The 17337-nt window shown below is 47.4% G+C and overlaps 3 protein-coding genes across 13 annotated transcripts in view; 1 reads left to right on the top strand and 2 right to left on the bottom strand.

Moving 5' to 3' along the window:
* Positions 1-51: 51 nt before the first annotated feature.
* On the bottom strand, positions 52-3009 carry arl8 (ADP-ribosylation factor-like 8). Its single transcript, XM_037280366.1, has 6 exons — positions 2641-3009; positions 1844-1904; positions 1551-1698; positions 1021-1104; positions 795-946; positions 52-671 (listed from the first exon to the last, which is right to left on the bottom strand). Exons 1-6 carry the CDS (start codon positions 2744-2746, stop codon positions 623-625), a joined length of 600 nt encoding a protein of 199 aa, XP_037136261.1. The 5' UTR covers positions 2747-3009; the 3' UTR covers positions 52-622.
* Positions 3010-3164: 155 nt separating this feature from the next.
* Positions 3165-6050, top strand: nsun6 (NOP2/Sun RNA methyltransferase 6). Of its 2 annotated transcripts, XM_037280293.1 has the most exons (11): positions 3165-3426; positions 3795-3950; positions 4022-4110; positions 4239-4345; positions 4467-4620; positions 4737-4818; positions 4940-5059; positions 5134-5278; positions 5350-5495; positions 5573-5698; positions 5774-6050. In XM_037280293.1, the coding sequence occupies exons 1-11, from the start codon at positions 3316-3318 to the stop codon at positions 5948-5950; spliced, it is 1413 nt and encodes a 470-aa protein (XP_037136188.1). In that variant the 5' UTR covers positions 3165-3315; the 3' UTR covers positions 5951-6050. The 2 variants fall into 2 exon arrangements, with proteins under 2 accessions (XP_037136188.1, XP_037136189.1); XM_037280294.1 differs by lacking the exon at positions 3165-3426 and having other exon boundaries at positions 3796-3933.
* Positions 6051-6936: 886 nt separating this feature from the next.
* cacnb2a (calcium channel, voltage-dependent, beta 2a) overlaps positions 6937-17337 on the bottom strand; it is a 16366-nt gene continuing 5965 nt past the window's right edge. For 3 of the 10 annotated variants that reach the window (XM_037280219.1, XM_037280224.1, XM_037280221.1), the window contains 12 exons: positions 11676-11795; positions 11179-11301; positions 10965-11101; positions 10807-10883; positions 10584-10720; positions 10103-10183; positions 9964-10022; positions 9504-9613; positions 9156-9307; positions 8946-9041; positions 8696-8866; positions 6937-8191 (listed from right to left, as the gene is read on the bottom strand). In XM_037280219.1, coding sequence (XP_037136114.1) covers positions 7499-8191; positions 8696-8866; positions 8946-9041; positions 9156-9307; positions 9504-9613; positions 9964-10022; positions 10103-10183; positions 10584-10720; positions 10807-10883; positions 10965-11101; positions 11179-11301; positions 11676-11795 — 1956 coding nt within the window. In that variant the 3' untranslated portion in view covers positions 6937-7498. Of the gene's footprint in view, positions 8192-8695; positions 8867-8945; positions 9042-9155; positions 9308-9503; positions 9614-9963; positions 10023-10102; positions 10184-10409; positions 10430-10583; positions 10721-10806; positions 10884-10964; positions 11102-11178; positions 11302-11675; positions 11796-12268; positions 12796-15383; positions 15662-15888; positions 16123-17337 lie in introns of those variants that run through there. The other 7 variants (XM_037280214.1, XM_037280215.1, XM_037280217.1 and 4 more) reach the window with 7 other exon arrangements.

Raw genomic sequence — 17337 nt, 5'->3', positions numbered from 1 at the left:
TTAGGGTTACAAAGTAGGGTTTCAAACTCAAGTTAGAAAAAAAAACTCCCATGGCTGAAAAATATTTAATCTTGTCATAAATGTAACGCACTTTACAAGGATGTCTTAATGCTGTTTACTCGCATGGCTCAAATACTGCCACCAACCTTAGTTCATTCTTACTACAAAAGTGCACATCGCCGACTTGCAAAAATACACAAGAGCACCATTCCCGCTAGGGGGGAAAAAAAAAAAAAAACGACCTTCCTCGCTGAAATGCTTCAAGACAATGACATTAAATAGTGAAATTTAAAATACTGTCCTTAAAAAAAGTAACCACTTCTCTTTGTCCAAAAGAAAAAAATAACCAAGCACACTTTTGCTCATGGAGCTAAACCCACCAACCATGTCGTAGCTTATGTAGACGCAACAACTAACGTGGGTGTGTGTAATTTTTGTTTTTTTGTTAAACCACAGCCTACATTCGCTTACGTCCCTGAATGTTGTGGCTGCATTTCATTTCCGGCCCAAATGCGTACGTGTCCGTTCCAAAGAAAAAAAAAATGGAAGGAAATGAGAGAGACCTCTTGTGGGAGGGGTTCCTTCCAAGTTCCATGAAAGAATTCAGAGACGGGAGGGGCTGCTATCTGAGTCCAGCCCGTGATGTCATCCACTCCAGACCTTGACACAAACTGGAACCAAAAAGAATGGTTTTGTAAGATAAGTTGTTGTTAAAGTAATACATTCTTGTGAAATCAAAATAACATTCCATAAATAATATTCCGGTATTTTTTTCATGTGTGGTGTGGGCGTACCCTTCCCCCGTGAGACCGCAGCAGGACTGGATGTGCCACGGGTGATCTTTAATGGCGCTCAGCGTCATGTACTTTGAGATCTCGGCCGCTGACATGCAGTCCTTCATGTCCTGCTTGTTGGCAAAGATCAGCACAGCTGCTTTGCGCAGGTCCTGCAAGAGACGAGTCACGATCGGCCGCTTGGAGACAGAAAGCCAAGAGCAAGGTAGCCCCCCCCCCCACTTACCTCATGAGCCAACATTCTGTAAAGTTCCTCTTTGGTGATTACCAGACGCTCTCGGTCGGTGCTGTCCACCACCAGGATGACAAACTGCACAAAGAACCACTACGACTGAGCCCAAAAAAAAGAAAGACAAGGAATAAAAGACGGCCAAGGCTCCACAGCACGCCCGGCAACAGCAGCCTTTAAATTGATGGGATAGCAAAGCGACCACAAGATTTCCTCAGCATTTATGCTTCTTTCAGCTACGTCACATTGTTTTTTATTTTTATTTATTTCATGAGGCTACAATAATAAGTTAGGAAATTTAATTACTGTTCTGAAACTAAGATTTTACGTCATGGTATTTATTTAATAACTCATTAAAAATACTGCTACTACGGCACATGAAGGGCAGACTTTCCACTTCCCGGGGAGAGGGAGGGGATGTCTTTGTCAACGCTTAACCTTTGAACCAGAGCGGCCCCCCAGCTGCTGTGTGCTCGGTGAACAAACACACCATCTGCTCCCATTCACACATCTGCGAGTGTGTGTACCTCGGTGTTGGCGTAGTACGTGTTCCAGGAGGATCTGAGCGACTCTTGTCCGCCAATGTCCCACATGAGGAAGTGCGTGTTCTTCACCACGATCTCTTCCACGTTGCTGCCGATGGTGGGCGACGTGTGGACCACCTCATTCATCAGACTTGTGAAAAGACACTTTATTAGGTACATTTCCCGCTTAGTACTTCACAATTCTTTTTTTTTTATTATTAAAAGTAGACACTAAACTGGCAGAATAAGGAACCTAAGCCATAAAATCATTAAAAATGAATAATAAAGTGCCTCACAACTGGTAGAGTATGGTGGTCTTGCCAGCGTTGTCCAGGCCAACGATGATCACCTTGTGTTCTGTCAAAAAAAATGGGCCACATTTCCATCATTTTTGTGGTAGTCGCAGTCATTTAGGGAAGTCAGGAGCAGACCATTGTGCTCTCAGCTCATCCAGGAAGGAAGCCTGATTAGAGGCTTCCAATTCTAACAAGAGTCATGTCTATGACTTCCTGCGGCTTTGTAAAGATGCGCATCGGATAGATTAAAAAAAAGTCTCCACAACTTAGTTCAAATACCAGATTTGAGTGATTTAAAAACAAAAACAAAAAAAAAGTCAATTTCAAAACATTTTCAACCACTAACATTACGTTCTGAGTGATGGATTTTTTTAGGCCATTTCCAATGTCACATTTTCACAAAAGAAAAACGTTTTTATCTTCTCAAATAAAAAGAAAATTTCAATAATACAAAACTAATATTTTCTGGGGTGAAATGAAGTATTCTTAAATGTAAACATTTTTCACGAGCAAAGGTCAACCCATCGTGACGTCAAACAAGGTGCTGTCCAGACAGTGCTAATCAATCGACCGTTCATCCAAACAAACACAATTAACCAAAAAAAGATAAAAATTTTCCTAACTCTCTTTAGTTTGAATGTAAATCACATTTAATAACCACTCAGGCAATAAAATGGCGAAGAGTTTATAGAAAACACCGTGTTACAAAGTCAACTGTAGTCGTCGAAAACGATTAAGCTGGTCGGAGTAGTTTTATTCTATTTTCTTGCGGCCGAAATAATTAACTCTTTACGCACCTTGATTACAGAAGAAGCTCCACAGTTTAGCGAATATGAGGCCCATTTTTTTAAAATAAAAAGGATGCCAATGTCCGTTCGTACGTCCGTTCTTTGTTCCTAACATCCGTCGGTCGGTACAGAACTGCAAGTCGCCACACACGGCGGCTAGGCTGAGCTAAGCTGCAAACTCACGGCGACTGTTGCTCCGACAAGGACTCCATTCGCTCCCGGAGACATCTACAAATGTGGCCGGGCGTAGCGAAAGACGGCTCGGAGTTTCGTAGTCTGTGTTAGAGAGAGAGAGCCGCATAGAGTTGCCGTATGTGCGGTCTGTTCTGCACCGTAAACCCAGCAGCCCTTGCCGTCAACTGGGCCTGCTCGAGAGGAAAGGAGCTATACATATTGAACGAATTACTGCTGACGTCATCACGCCACGACGCGTTCATGTTTTTTAACCTTAAAAAAAAAAAAAAAAAAAAACGCTCGCTCACTAATCACATCATTCTAGAAAACTATGGCTTTTATAATCTACACATTTTAAAAACAGAAAAAAAACGGTTTCGTGCTATTTGCGTGAGCGCTCGCGGTGACGTATACGGAAGTGGAAACACCGGCGATTCACATACCGAAATGTTGTGGCGGTACCTTGCTGCGAGAAAAGTGGACAATTAACACATTAGGGTGGCATGTGTCATGGCTCACGATAAAATCGCAACAAAAACAGACACAATGTCGGTTTTTCCGAGAATTTCTCTGAGGCCGGAGGTCGTCGATTACTTGAAAGGAGGTTTCCTAAACAAAGAGGTATGTTTTTGATTAAATCTGCACATTTGTTGTCATGGCAGTGGGAAAAAAATCATCATTATCCCGCCAGAGTATCGTTTCAACGTGACCCTAAACGGAAGAGTTTTGAGATAACTTCTAATAGTTCGTCCTAATTACTTTCAAGAAATACAAATGGAATTTAGACCCAGTATTTATCTGATATGCTTCACATAGCTGTAATTCCTAACTACTACTACTACTACAGTAATAAGCTGCCAAACGAAGTGTTGTTGACCTTTAGGTGTCTTACATGCTGTTTTGTAATGTATAACTTCAAAGAACAAAAGAACAACAGCAGCAGTTCATGCTTGCACACCAACCAGGAAATTTAACTCGTTTGTTGCAAGTTGTTGGCGTCCATTGGCCATCAGGAAGCCGAGCGCCACTTTCAGACGCTTCTCACCTGCCTGTCGCATCCCCCGTCATACACTTGCGTCCGGGCCAGCGTCCACCTGGCGTCCCTGGAAGAGATTAGACGAAAACTGGGTGAGGAGCTCAAGAAGGTGAGATGAAAGAAAAGAAAGGGGGGAAAATGTTTATCTCTGAGTTGTCGTGTTTACGTTTGTTGATGTAGCAAACGTGTGCATCTGAGGGTGAGGAGCTTGAGATCGACACTCATCCCAGCGTTCCGGATGTGCTTCTGATCCCTGTGGTCGGACCGAGGTACAAAACCGCCGTGCAAACCTGAGGAGCATTTTCTCAAAAATCTTCTTGAAAAATAACTTTTGGAGATATTTTTTAAAAATAGCATTTTTAGCGTGACAATTTTCTTTTTTTTTTGTCTTCTGCAGATGTGTGCAGCAGCTCAGCTCCGAGGTGGTGGCAGGTGTGCAATGCGGCAACGCTGTGCTCAGGGGCGCCCACGTCTTTGCACCCGGAATACTTGCCTGTCCAAAATGTAAAAAACATTTATCTTAATCGTTTTTCATAATTTAACACCCCTGGGTGGTCGCATTCAAACCTTGAGACAGACAATTTAGAGTGCTGAAAAACTGAGTGCAGCCATGCTTGTGTTGCAGACATGAAGTCCGGGGACACCGTGTCGGTGTTCTCTGACGTGGAGGGAAAGTGCACCCGAGGAGCATTCGGCTTTCACGGCAAGAGAACATTTGTGGGCAACGGTGTGGCCGAAAAGGACCGCACCGACATTTTCGGCACGGGAGAAACCATCAGGTAGCTCAAAGTGTTGTTAACTAACATTAAGACATTCGTAACGTTACAAAATGCATAAGGAAAATATGTTCACATGACATACAAAATTCATAGTTTTGAGTTGCATGTCTCGCTAGGGGCGTCGGCGTGCGTATGACGGAACCCCTTTACTGGACTCCCTCCTTTGATGGAGTCTTACCTCGTCTGGCCTTCTTACAGGTAAAATGATGAACTGTCACAAGTCCAGATTTTTGGTTTTCTTTGGCTAGTTTGGGGGTCTCCTTTTGGAGGTTTCACACTTTGGAGAGCAGTATGGTCATAAAAGTATTGTTTGCGCCAGAACCTTCCATCTGTGGTGGTGGGCCACGTTCTGGGTCCTCGACCCGGAGAGCGCGTCCTGGACATGTGCGCCGCCCCGGGGGGGAAGACGTGTCACATCGCAGCCCTCATGGAGGATCGGGTACACTGCAAAACGACATCACTACTTCTTCTGTCTCTCACATTTACTCAACTGTGCACGAAAAATGTCCTCAGGGCGAAGTGGTGGCCTTGGACAGGATCAGAAACAAGATTGAGCTGATTCGCCAGAATGCTGAAAGGCTGCAATTGAGTAGCGTGAAGGCATTTTGCTTCAACAGCACCAAAGTCGTATGCGATGACATCATCGGCGACCGAGAAGGTGATATTTACTTCTGCAGCCCGGTGGCACAAATCTCTGAATGAATCGTAAAGTTCTCGCCTGTTCTCCAGGGCCACCCTTCGCTTCTGAGAGCTTCGACCGGGTGCTCTTGGACGCGCCCTGCAGCGGGCTCGGCCAGAGGCCAAACATGGTGAGCACCTGGAGTCTGAAGGAAGTTTGCTCCTACCCACCCCTGCAAAGAAGCCTCTTCCATGCTGTATGTACGGACAGTATGCTTTACTTTTCACCACTAGATGACAGTAGAGACACTTGCTGTTTGATTTGTACCTGCAGGCGGTGCACGCATTGAAGCGTGGTGGCGTTCTGGTGTACAGCACGTGCACAGTGACACTGGCAGAGAACGAGGAGCAGGTGGCCTGGGCCCTTCGCACCTTCCCCAGACTCACGCTGCAGCCTCAGGTACGAAGACCAATGTCAGCATCTTGGCTATTTTTTCCCACCTCATACACTCATTTCATCGGCTCGCCTCTCCAGGAGCCTCGTGTGGGGGGTGATGGCATGCCGGGCGCTGGGCTGACCCCGGAGCAGCTCGGCCTCCTCCAGAGGTTCCGACCAGAGTTGAGCTGGGAGGCTGCCGCCACGACGCCCCTTGCCAAAAGGGCAGACGGGGACACCATCGGATTCTTTATCGCCAAATTCCAGAAAAACTGACAAGCTCCCTGAGAGGATACTTGGGAACAAGAGGACACTTGGATGCAAAAGGACTGAAAAAGCTGTAGTAAGCATGTCAGGCCAGTAGGTGGCGATGTCACTATGCAAGAGTCATTGTACACTAAAGACTTTTTTTAATTTTTTATGATTATCTAGTGTTGTTGAAAAAATAATGTTATTAATAATTAAAAGAAAAATCTTTCCATGATAAAAATTGCTGTGTCATGTCAACAAAGTCCCACTGGAGCCCAATGCCTTTTAGCAGTCAATGTTGGGATAAGCCGCATAAACACGGAGTTAGAGGCTGAATGCAGGGGACGTTGCCATGACAATAGGGACGACACCGTTGCCACGGCAATGGTGGATTCCTCATTCGCGCGCGCAAACCAGGAAGTGATGAGGTCACGAGAGGTATTAACAATTTATCGGAGCAAGTGAAAATGAACTTACTGCATCTCGAAGCTAATTTATGGATGTTTGTCAAGCTGGCAGGATTCCCAGGAAAACACCGTTGCACTCAACTCCAAGCCTATTTTAGACTCATCCCCCTTTGGTAGGGACGTTGCCTTGACAACAGCTCCGTGAGCCCACCTTAATTTTTCAGTAGCGTTTTAAGAGCGAGGGGGAAGAAGAAGAAAAACTATTTATAGACGTGGGTGTTTTCATAGAGCAACGCAACTATGCTATCAACCTATGTAAGAAAAAAAAATGTTTTGTATTTTATCAAGAATTTGGTATTACAAGTTTTTCTTTTTTTTTTTTTTTTTTTTTAAACCAAATGACTTTACTGTGTTTCCTCACGTGATAAAAAGACAGTGGTGGACTTACTGTTCCCAAAGTTATAAAACCACCAAGCAAAGGATTTTCTGCAAACAAACATGGCGACTCGCTCGACCAATCAATTACGGAAGGATGTCTGAAAGAAAAAAAACATGAGTGAAGTAGTTGCAGGTCGAAATTAGTAAAGAAGAACAAGTACAGCTCAGTACATGAACAAAAAGTCATGTTTTTTTTTTATCAAATATGCATATTTGTGAACATTCATGCATATCCATTAGGATCTATGCAGATACATGTCTACGTAGATATAGTCTACACACCCCTGTTCAAATGCCAAGATCATAAAAAGGTGAGACCAATATGAATTATTTATAACCTTGTGTAATGTAACCTAAGGGGGAAAAAAACTTAAGGGAAAGTTTAAAAAAAAAACAAGAAGGAACATTTGGAATTGTTTTTTGTTCAAGTGTCCACACCTGGTATGGATATGTTCAGAATTCTTCTTCACTTTGGATAAAGTTCAGATGTTCTAGTAGTCTCTCATACATGAATGCTGGGGAAAAACGTTGGTCTCATTTTTCTGCATGGCATTTAAACAAGGGTGTGTAGATTTTCCATCCACTGCATACTTGTATCTCCATCATAGAAACGCTGCAATCAAAAACCGGAAGGAAGTGGATATAAATAGGATGCCGTGGTTTGGAGGTGTAGCAGCACAACAGGAGGGAGGAAATGGATCCTTGAGGGGGGAGGGGGTAAAAACGTGGTCTACTGGGGGATGTACGAGTCTCGGGCCCATTCCCCCGCGTCACCCCTCTTTTTGGGCTCTCGTTCGTAGTGGTGGTGGTCCCGCACCGGCCTTTGTTGTTGTTGATGGTGGTGACTGCGCTGCTTGTTACGTTCATTGTGGTCCTGCTCGCGTTCCTTGGTGCGATGGTGGTGGTGATGATGATGGTGGTGGTGGTGGTTGTTGTGGTGGTGGTCACGGTGGCCTTGTTGGGGCTCCCTTAAGTCCTCCTCCTCCTCCTCCTCCTCCTCCTCCTCCTTCTCCTCCATTTCTTCCTGGTTGGTGTCCTCATGCTGCTGCTGTTGGTGGTGGTGCTGAGGGAGGAGCTGAGTGTGAGGCTCCACGTAAGCGTCGTCCTTGTTCTCCCGGTTCTCGGGGCTCTCAGAGTCCAGCGTCTCTTGCCGGGCGAAGCCCCTGCTTCGGTGGTGGTGATGGTGATGGTGATGTCGGTGGTGGTTGTGGTTCTCAGTCCTGGCGGAAGAAGAACGGTGCTGGGCATGAGGCGCTCCTCTCCTGGACGACTCGGTCCTCGGGGGGCGCTCCTCCTCGATGGCGGCGTCCTCCTCGCCGTCGGCCTGCTCCTGGTCCTGGTTCTGATGATGGTAGTGGTGGTCCTCTCTGGAGCCTTTCCGCTCCACTATTGCCTTTTCTGCTCGATGCTCTGCACCGCCACCCTGATGTGGAACAGGAGGAATGATTAGCCAAACAATGTTGCAATAATAATGTCCTAATTCTTGATGCATTTTGGTGTCAATTTGTTTGTGAATTTTTGATTGGTCGGGAGAAATTCTGCATTTTTTCCAGCTGTATTTCGGTAGTATGTTCTAATTTCACTCATTTTCATCATGTTTTATTGATACAAAATTTTAAATTTGAGCTAACATTAATTTCAATAACATTTACTAGCTACTGCAAAAAAAAACTAAAATAACCTATTTAGAATGTCATCTTATCAATATGTCATCGAAATATTCCTTTTTGGTTGGCTGGTAGAAATCGTGCGTTCCGTAGTTACTACAATATAGTTTTATGATTTAGTTTGAATATGTTAAATCTTTTGAATTTTCAGTTCTATATTTTAATTCAAATATTTGGTATGTGGCTTTCATTAAAATATGACATTTCAAGTTTTGCTGTGGATTTGCCATTGCATGTGAGACGCGGCGACGTTTCAGCACCTGCACGCCGGATGAGGAGGGCAAGGGGGCGGCGGGCGTCTTGGTCAGCGACAGCTCCGGGGCGTCACAGCCATTTGGGTGCGTGCTCTTCCAATAGGCCTCCAGGTAGTCAGCCATGTGCTCGCACGCATCCTCCAGCTGGTTCTCGTCCAGGATGATGTCAAACATCTCCTGAGGGCGGCCAAAAAGAAAAGCATGTTAATAAAAAAAGTCAGAACAATGAACAACTAACAAGTTACGGGGGGCTTACAGGCGGGCACTGAGCCAGCTTGTCGGCCGCCACCATCTGGACGTTGAGGTGTTTGGCTTGAGACTTGCCTCGCGACTTGATCAGTCTCTGCAGCACCTGAAGGCATCACCCAAAAGTTGTATGCAGAAAATAAAACTTTTATTTGATAAGAGCTGAACCCATGGAGATGTGGTGCAGTTTCCATGGCGACGGACGGGAGCGTCTCCTCACCTTGGGGGAGGTGATCTTGACGTAGACGATGATGGGGGCCAGCGATGTCTTTCCCAGCTGCGACGGGTGGTTGATGGTGTCGGCGTCCAGGATAACCAGCTGCAGTGTCCGCGCCAGCTCAAAGATGCGCTCCCTCTCTCTCTGGACCTCGGCTGAAAGGGGCACAATTGAAAATATTTGAAGGGCGTTCGAGGACGGGGGAAGGCGGCAACAGACGGTGTGAGCCGCGCTTGGACAAAAGCAACATCAGGATTTCCTAACGTGGTGAAAATTGTATTCATTATTTTTACCGTTAGTAGTTTTGTTTTGCCGTGACATTTTTCAAGTCAACAACCACAGCCACCTCACCTAAGTTGGAGCGCGTATTGGAGCGCTCGATGATGGCGTGCTTGCTGGGATGGTTCAGGACGGAGCGCTTGGCGAGCGAGATGTCGGCCGTGACGCGAGTGATGGAGATTCTGCAAGCAAAACGACAAAACAGATGACATAACGTATATTTAATGGACGTAACGCGAGGGGGAGGGCACCCCCAGTTCAATATCAAGTGTACATGGGCCACCTATAAAGTTGCCTGTGTGTGAGTGTGTGCACTCAAATGTGTGTCCCGGGCCTCAGACGAGTCCGCATTGAAAAAGCAGACTCTCGCTCAGCCTCAAAGAAGAGGTCCTCTATAGCCTATTAAGGACATGCCTATTTAAAGCAGCACCACACTCGCGTCTCCCCGGGCCAACTTGTTACTTTCTCCCCAGAGGAGGTGGGGGGGGGATACTTTAGGGTGGATGAGGAAGGAAGCAGGATGAGAACCTACCGTCCCTCAAATCGGTGCTTCAAAAAGTCAAACAGTGCTTTTTGCATCATGTCGGTCACCTGTGAGCAGAAAACACAAACAATCCAATTGAAAGCGTCTCTTTCTGTCCTGTGGGCGCATTTGTGCCGCTCAAACGCACCTCGTAGCCCTTCAGCGACGGTCCAACCAGAACCACGGGCCGCATGGAAGGCACAACATCATATGGAGGAATGTGTTCCGTCTTTTGGAGAGAAAACAACAACATTCACAGCGCTGAGGCATTCTGGACCATGACATGAGACTATTCCTATACAAATGACATTGTAAGCTTTGGGCAGAAAGGAGTGAACAAGGAAAGAAAACAAAGCAGAAGTGTGTCACGTAATATTTAGAATATGTATTGGAAGGTTGTGAATTCAGAAAGGAGCAAGTACGCGAGCAGAGGAAAGTAAACCGGCGCGACTTACCGACTTCTGCTTCTGCTTGGCTGCGGTGAGCAGAGAGAGGGAGAGAGAAAGAAAAAGTTACGGAGAAGTAGAAAGGCGCATGCTAGCCGTGCTCGGCGGAGGATGAGAAGCTGAGGGCATTCGCTGGGCGGGTGGGCAGAGGAGGAACGCGGGAAGGGCGGCCGTCCGCTTTACCTTCTTAAAAAAGGGCATTCGTTTCTCTTTTGCTAATGGGGACGTGAGAGTGTTAGCGCCGCCGCATCGAGGGGAGCGCAGGATGACCGGCGGCTCATTGTCGTCCGCGTCTAAGCCTGTGGCGTCTAAGTCAACGGCTGTCGATGGCGGGGGGAGAATTATGGATGGAAAGGAAAGGAAGGGAAGGGAATGGAATGTCAGCTCGCCTACGCGTGACACTTACCAGACGAAGGAGGAGTTGACTTGCGGGAGTTCGAAACCACTTCACCTAAACTTGATGAGGAGTTTGCTCCCAGTTTGCTGAAACAATACGGAATCAGATTCAATTTTAAATGAAACAAAATGATTTTTTTTTTTTTATTAAAATGATTTTTTTCTTACCTGGAATGGAATTTGCCCTGTTTGGCTCTCAGCTCTTGGAGGACTCGCATGTTTTCCAGCTTGACCGGACTGGGAATGAAACCGATCTCACAGCCTTCCTTCACCAGACGGCCTATCCACCAGTCGTTGTTGAATTTCTACGACAAAGGAACGCCGAGATTTTTGGCCGGCAGCTTCGCCTTCAAGAAAGGCCACGTTGCGATCGGGTCGTCACCTCTTTGACGTGGAGGAAGTCTTTGGCCTCGAAGGAAAGCGCCATGCCGGGGACGGGGACATCGTCCTCGTGACAGGGGCTGTAGTTGACGTTTGTGCGGACGGCGAACGCAACCGGTTTTGTCTGACGGGAAAGCAAATAAAAAATGTTTTTTAGAAAACAATCAACCAACTTTAAGGAACCAGTTGCTTGTCATGTGTCCCCAGTCTCGTTATTCTGCAAGTCAAAGCAAAAAATACTTTTTTCCCCCTGCAACACTTTCCTTAATTACCTTTGCTAACGCTAACGGGCGAATTCTGGCACATGCAGGTGGCGAGTAGTTATTGAGATGCGCAAATTGACGCAGATCCAAGTGGAGATTTGTTTTGGCGCTCTGCACTCTGCTGAGTGAATTGAAAGTTGAACTTTATGATTTGCGGCTGTGGAGGTTTTGGCCAACGGGGCGTGAAGTTTGCCGCCTGAAGGTTGTCGTCACCCATCTCTCGGGCGTGTCGTACCTTGGCCTTGTCGAGCTGCGCCTGAGCTTGCCTCTCTGCCTCTCTGCGCACTGCCTCCTTGTCCTCCTCCAGAGACACATCAGAGTCCGACGGACGGCTGGTGTAGGAATCGGCCGAACCCTTGATTGTGAGTGAGAAAAAAAAAAACATCAAAACAAGACAAGGCAGGAATAGTGTTGGAAGTGGCTCATTTCCTCCCGTACGCAACTTTGACACCCACACGGGGGGTGGGGGGGGGGGGCTTTTCATTCATCTCACTGCAGCAGCACAACACTAAATATAGCTCCCCTCATTAGAATTGCCCAGCCGTTGCACACGCGCCGCCACGGCGGATCGCTCCGTTGTCGGCGTTACGTTGGGATTATGCAAGGAAAGTCGTATGGGCGTAAAAATGCTTAATTATCCGCTCATGTTCGGCCAAGTGCTTCAGAACTTCAGAATGGGACGCCGCTTCACAGTGTTGTTGCTCACCCCCCCTAAAGTTTGAAGGAATATTTCAGGAAAGCTTAGGTCAACATTATGAGGCGTGATAACGAAACACCGTCACCGCATCTCACGGGCGGCGGTAAAGAACTTGACGAATGTTGGCTTACGTAGGCATCCGAGCTCTTGACGCGACCTCCCTTGGCTCTTTTCAGCAGGCGGACCCAGGTGGCCTTCATCGGCCACGCCGCTACACTTGGAGTCCTCTTGGACCCGGCGCCGCCGTGGTCAAGTTCACGCCGGCGATGCACTGGCTACAGGTAGACTGATGCTACATCAACGGCTCCCTTTGAACGCCTCGCCGGGGAATGCCGCTTTCATTTCCAGCCCCGTCGCTCGATGAGGAATCCGCAGGAGCCGCCTGCCCCGCGCATCTTCTCAAACGGCTGCAGCAGGTGCCGACCGCCGGGATGAGTCAGGTGGCGGCGATGCGCCGCATCCTCCCATCCCCGTTGCCACTTGACATGCAGACAGCTGATCCGTCCCGATTTGACTCTTCTCCTTGGTGCTAATGAAGTCTCGCAGGTGCCGCCGCCGCCGCCCTGACGCAAGCTCCAGCTCTCTGCATTTGTCACAAGCTCGCCTGTGCTATTTCAGTGATTCTGCCGCTCTGTCTCCGTCCACCCCTCCTCCTCCTCCTCTTTCCCCTCCTCCTCTTCCGTCACTCCCTACATTTTTTCCCTCAGTTACCCCCCAACATTGCATCCATCTGCTTGCATTGCGGGGCTCTGGCTGGGTTGTTTGTTGCGCAATCACCACAACGCCTCCTGCACGTGTGCCACTTGCTGAAACGAGTAAAGGTGACATGACACAATCGTGTCCACGCTGACATGCTTTTACAGGGTCTCGATGTTTTCTGCAGCGGTGAGGCTGCAATTACATCATCCAAGTGTTGACTTGTTTTGCTTCACTTCTGTGCGCATTTACTTCCTTTTCAATTTCAAGATGGAACCACGAGCCGGAGCAAAGACATCTTTATTTAAAACTCCAAAGTGCCATCGCAAAGCCACACGGGACAAATGAGCATAATTAGCGCGTTAATTAAAAGATTCTCGTCTCTGTTCAGGAGCAGACTAAGTTAGACTTGGCTGAGAGAGGTTACTAAAAATGTCTCCGCCGCTGCACCAATGACGCATGTTGCTCCCACGGACCGGTCGCAGGGTTGCGTGAGTTCGGAGGTCATCCGGTATGGCTGGCGGAATAAACGGATTTATTCATTTATTTATTTTTTACGAGTGGTGTTGACTCCCCAAGGAGTCCTCACCGTACATTGAAAGCTAACACGCTAATGAGCAGCGATTAGCCCGAATAATCAACGCAACATGTATCCGCGTGGTTTGACCCGCACACCAGCCCGAAATCCACAACCTGATCCAGAGTGGGTGTCAAGTACGTGATTGAGCTCCACAAGGCAGGACGCAGATGCTGTTCCGAGGCCGTAAAGGTGAAGAGACTGGTGGCCCGGATGAGGCAAGGGATGACAAAGACTTGTTTGGACAGAATGAGCCCGGGGCCGCTTCGCCGGGTCAACCTCCCTGTCTACTCCCACACCCAGAGTGACGGCACTAATGAGCATCGAGAAACACAATAACACTGCTCTGATCCACTTGGAATGGGATCTCCTCATTCACTTCATGTCCACATTTTGCCATCCAAGCCTGATCCCATCATGAGCGCTGCCTTCTGTTGTCTCCCACTGGGATTTCCCAGCGCTCTCTGGCTTCTATGCATCCACTCCAGAGGGGGGGGAGGGGGTGGGGGTCAGAGAGGCTTGCATTTTCTACAAAGTGACCTTCAGCGATAGTGGTTCCTTCTCAGTGCAGAGAAAATGATATTTATATCTCATAAATACAACAGCTTAAAATACTTTGTTGGATGTGGACCAAGAAAAGCTTCTTTTACATTTTTTTGGGGTGTTCTGTATAGCAGGATAATGAGTCTTGCGGCATGGCGAGAAAGAGTGATGGCGGTGCTGCCGCACAGCCATCAAGGTGACACCGACGGGCCTGGAAAAAGTGTTTACCAAGCAATCCAAGAGCCAGCGCATTAGGTAAGTGCATTGTCCCATCACCTTGATGGACTTGCTGGCTGTCAATCACATGACAAGCTATCGTGGCTAGCAAGACGTGAGAACCGGGCGCATCTATGCTACGACGACTACCGCTAAACTCAAGGCAATCCAAATTTGGATTCTAACCAAAAAGTGAATCGATATCAAATTGTAGCCTTTATCCATTTGAATTTTATTGTTCAGAACGTAAGGACTCGGGATAAAAACCAAATGTCACTTTAAAAAGCTAAAAGCAGGGCGATATTGATTAACTGAAATGTATGATGTTCAAGGCCAGACAGAGAGAGAAAAAAAGTGGTTTTAGGGCTTCTAGCGGCGTATTATGATTTCATCGCGGCTCGCTAATAAATATTACCTGCGACTGGCGGCTGCTGTCCCTGACAGACGCATCGCTCTCATTAGCAGTCAATCCCTTCACTGCGAGGATCTTCTTTATCTAGCAGCTCGCTCCCTCGGCGGACATCGAGCGCTATAATAGGATGATGGCTGATGAAGAGGATACACTTAAGTGAGAGAGGCCGACCTGTGGGGATGGGGTGGGGGTGGGGGGGCTATACTTCTATTTTACGCCAGCGTCATCAATATTCCGGCAGCTCTCTGGCGTGCGAGGTGTAAGACTGCGAGATGATTGATGAGAGCTGGCCGAGAGAACGGAGTGAGTAGCGAACTAACCGTCTCCAGTCAAACGTTAACAGCCGACAAATGGAGCGGGTTCCACATTTACACGTTTTGCCTCTGCTTCCATTTCACGTGGACTGGCTGAAGTGAGGGGGGGTGGTGACGTCACACTTTTTGGGTTCAACAAGTTCTACTGTAGATACCGTAAAAGCACCGCCACATCTTTTTATGAGAAACTGCATCCAGTGTGTGCAAAAAAAGGCTGATATTTTCTCTTCCGGCTGCTGAGGTCACAAAGTTCACAGCGTACCTTGACAAAGAGCTTGGGAACAATCCAAAGATCAGCTGATTCGGTTGCTTTGCATGCTACAAAGAAGCAGCGAAAGTGATCTTCAAGAACAAAGCGTGGGATAACGCCCCTTCAAATGTGCCCCAATAACCTCCATTCTGACAGAGTCTAAGCCCTTCCCCTTGCAAAGAGAGGAAGGAAGAAAAACCTCGCAAAAGCCTGGAAAAAAAGTTCTCCTCAAACTCACCAAATCCGAGTCCTCGCTAGCCGAGTGAAACATTTCTGCCGGGAGGGAAAAAAACAAAAAAAATCTCAGCGGCTGCCCATCTCTGTTGCACAGCACAGGAATTCCTCTGCCTTTTTCGGTTCCGGTAAAAAAAGTATGAGCCTGGAGAGGAGTTAAAAGTTCCTTCTCAGTCCTCCTTTGGCCTACTTTTGAGGCGCGGAGAGAGGATGAGCGTCTTTCCCACGCTGGGAGTCTACTCCTTTGGAACGCCACAACCATCCACTAGACCCAAAAAACAACCCCCCCCCACCCCTTTCCTCCCCAACCTCTGTCCCTCCCACACACATACACACACGCACACACACGTAACGGGTAAGCAAGGAAGATCTCTGGCCAACAGGGCTGGCTTGAAAATTCCAGAAAGCAGCTGCAGCCGCTTTCTTTTATGCCCGCGTGTGTGTGTGGAGTTTACACGAGTTCCATTTTGCCTAAAAAGAAGCTAGCTTTTTGTGTGTGTGTGTCTTACTGTATAGCCTGGAGCACGTGTTGGTGAGACCCGAGATATCAGGAAGTCATTATCTGCGCGACACGACACGGAGATGGTCACGGTTATCGGAAGCAGAGGCCGCCGAAAGTTTCCGTTTGTTTCGAGGGTAACAAGGGCACGGTTGCTACTAAAAACAAAGGAAATATCGTTAGCCTGATAGCGAGAGGAATAGTCATTTTGATTTGATTCGCTCAACATTAATAATAAAAAGAAATTAGAACTAAAAGCCAAATTTGTAAGTCCTTCTCCCCCCGAGTGAGTTGTTTTATGGGCGGCCCAGGCTAAATCCTGGATTATATTGGGTTTGATCAGGGTTAGCCGCCCCACCCCCCCCCCCCCCCCCCGCCCCGCAAGGATTATGTTGTGGAGCGTGTGCTCGGCACGTGACAAAGCAAAGAGTCGTCGGCGCCAGACTAAATAATGCTTTCGAGAAGCACGTCTAGCTTTGACCTTCATCATCAGGCTGACTAAAGACTTGACGATTCAGCAGTTTCATTGTCTTGCTACGTTGTGCTCCTTAAATCGGAAACTACGCACTTGATTAAATTGCCTTCAATTATCAATTCATTGGTTACTTTTAAATCATTTGAAGACATTAGATATTTTTGGATGGGCAGAGTGACTTAGAAGGAGAAACTTTGCTAACGCTAGCTTCAACAAAGACAACGTTGCTAACAGCACTTCAAACGACAGGACCGAGCTTCTCGCTCGTAGGTGACTTCCTAAAGTCTCCACAGGGAAGCGCAGAAAATAAAAGACATTATGAGGTGATTCCGCACGCGTGGTGTCAAAATGAAGGTCGGACTAATTGAGCTTGAGCCTCGAGGGAGGAAAGGCCGCATGCCGAGTGAGTGACTGGTGATCAGGAAGTCGGAGCTGGTGTCGCTAGCCGCCGACTAAAAATACATCGAAAAAAAAACTGATAGGCAACAACCAGCCTGTAATGTGACCAAGCATCCGGCGAGCAAGCCGTTCGTTCCCCAGCTAAAAGTGCGAAAGCGGTAACTGTTGGCAAGCAGCTCAAAACCAAAAGCGGCCATTTTGAGTCTCGAGTCACTCGCACTTAACAATAACAGTCCACAGCTTCACATTGCCAAAAAGCATCGACGGGGATCACGAATTAATTTGTCACAATGAGACAAGGTCAGACCAGCGGTGAAATGAAAAAGTGCAACGGACAAGAGACTCCATTGATTTAAAAAAACAAATGGGCCAACATCAACAACTGTGTGTTCTTTGCCATGGCTGCCATTCAACATTTGTCAAAACACACGGAGGACTTGGCAAGAGTGCCACAACTTCACGTGCTACCCTGATAATTTTTTTTAGTAAATAACCTGGAATACTTTTGACCAATTGTTGGACGCTATAACGGATATCAGACTCATCTTTAGAATCTAAACAAAGGCACGGATGGAAAATCTTGCC

The sequence above is a fragment of the Syngnathus acus genome, chromosome 20 (assembly GCF_901709675.1).
Source record: "Syngnathus acus chromosome 20, fSynAcu1.2, whole genome shotgun sequence".
Classification (NCBI taxonomy): Eukaryota; Metazoa; Chordata; class Actinopteri; order Syngnathiformes; family Syngnathidae; genus Syngnathus; species Syngnathus acus.
This window is presented reverse-complemented; position numbering and strand designations above follow the sequence as displayed.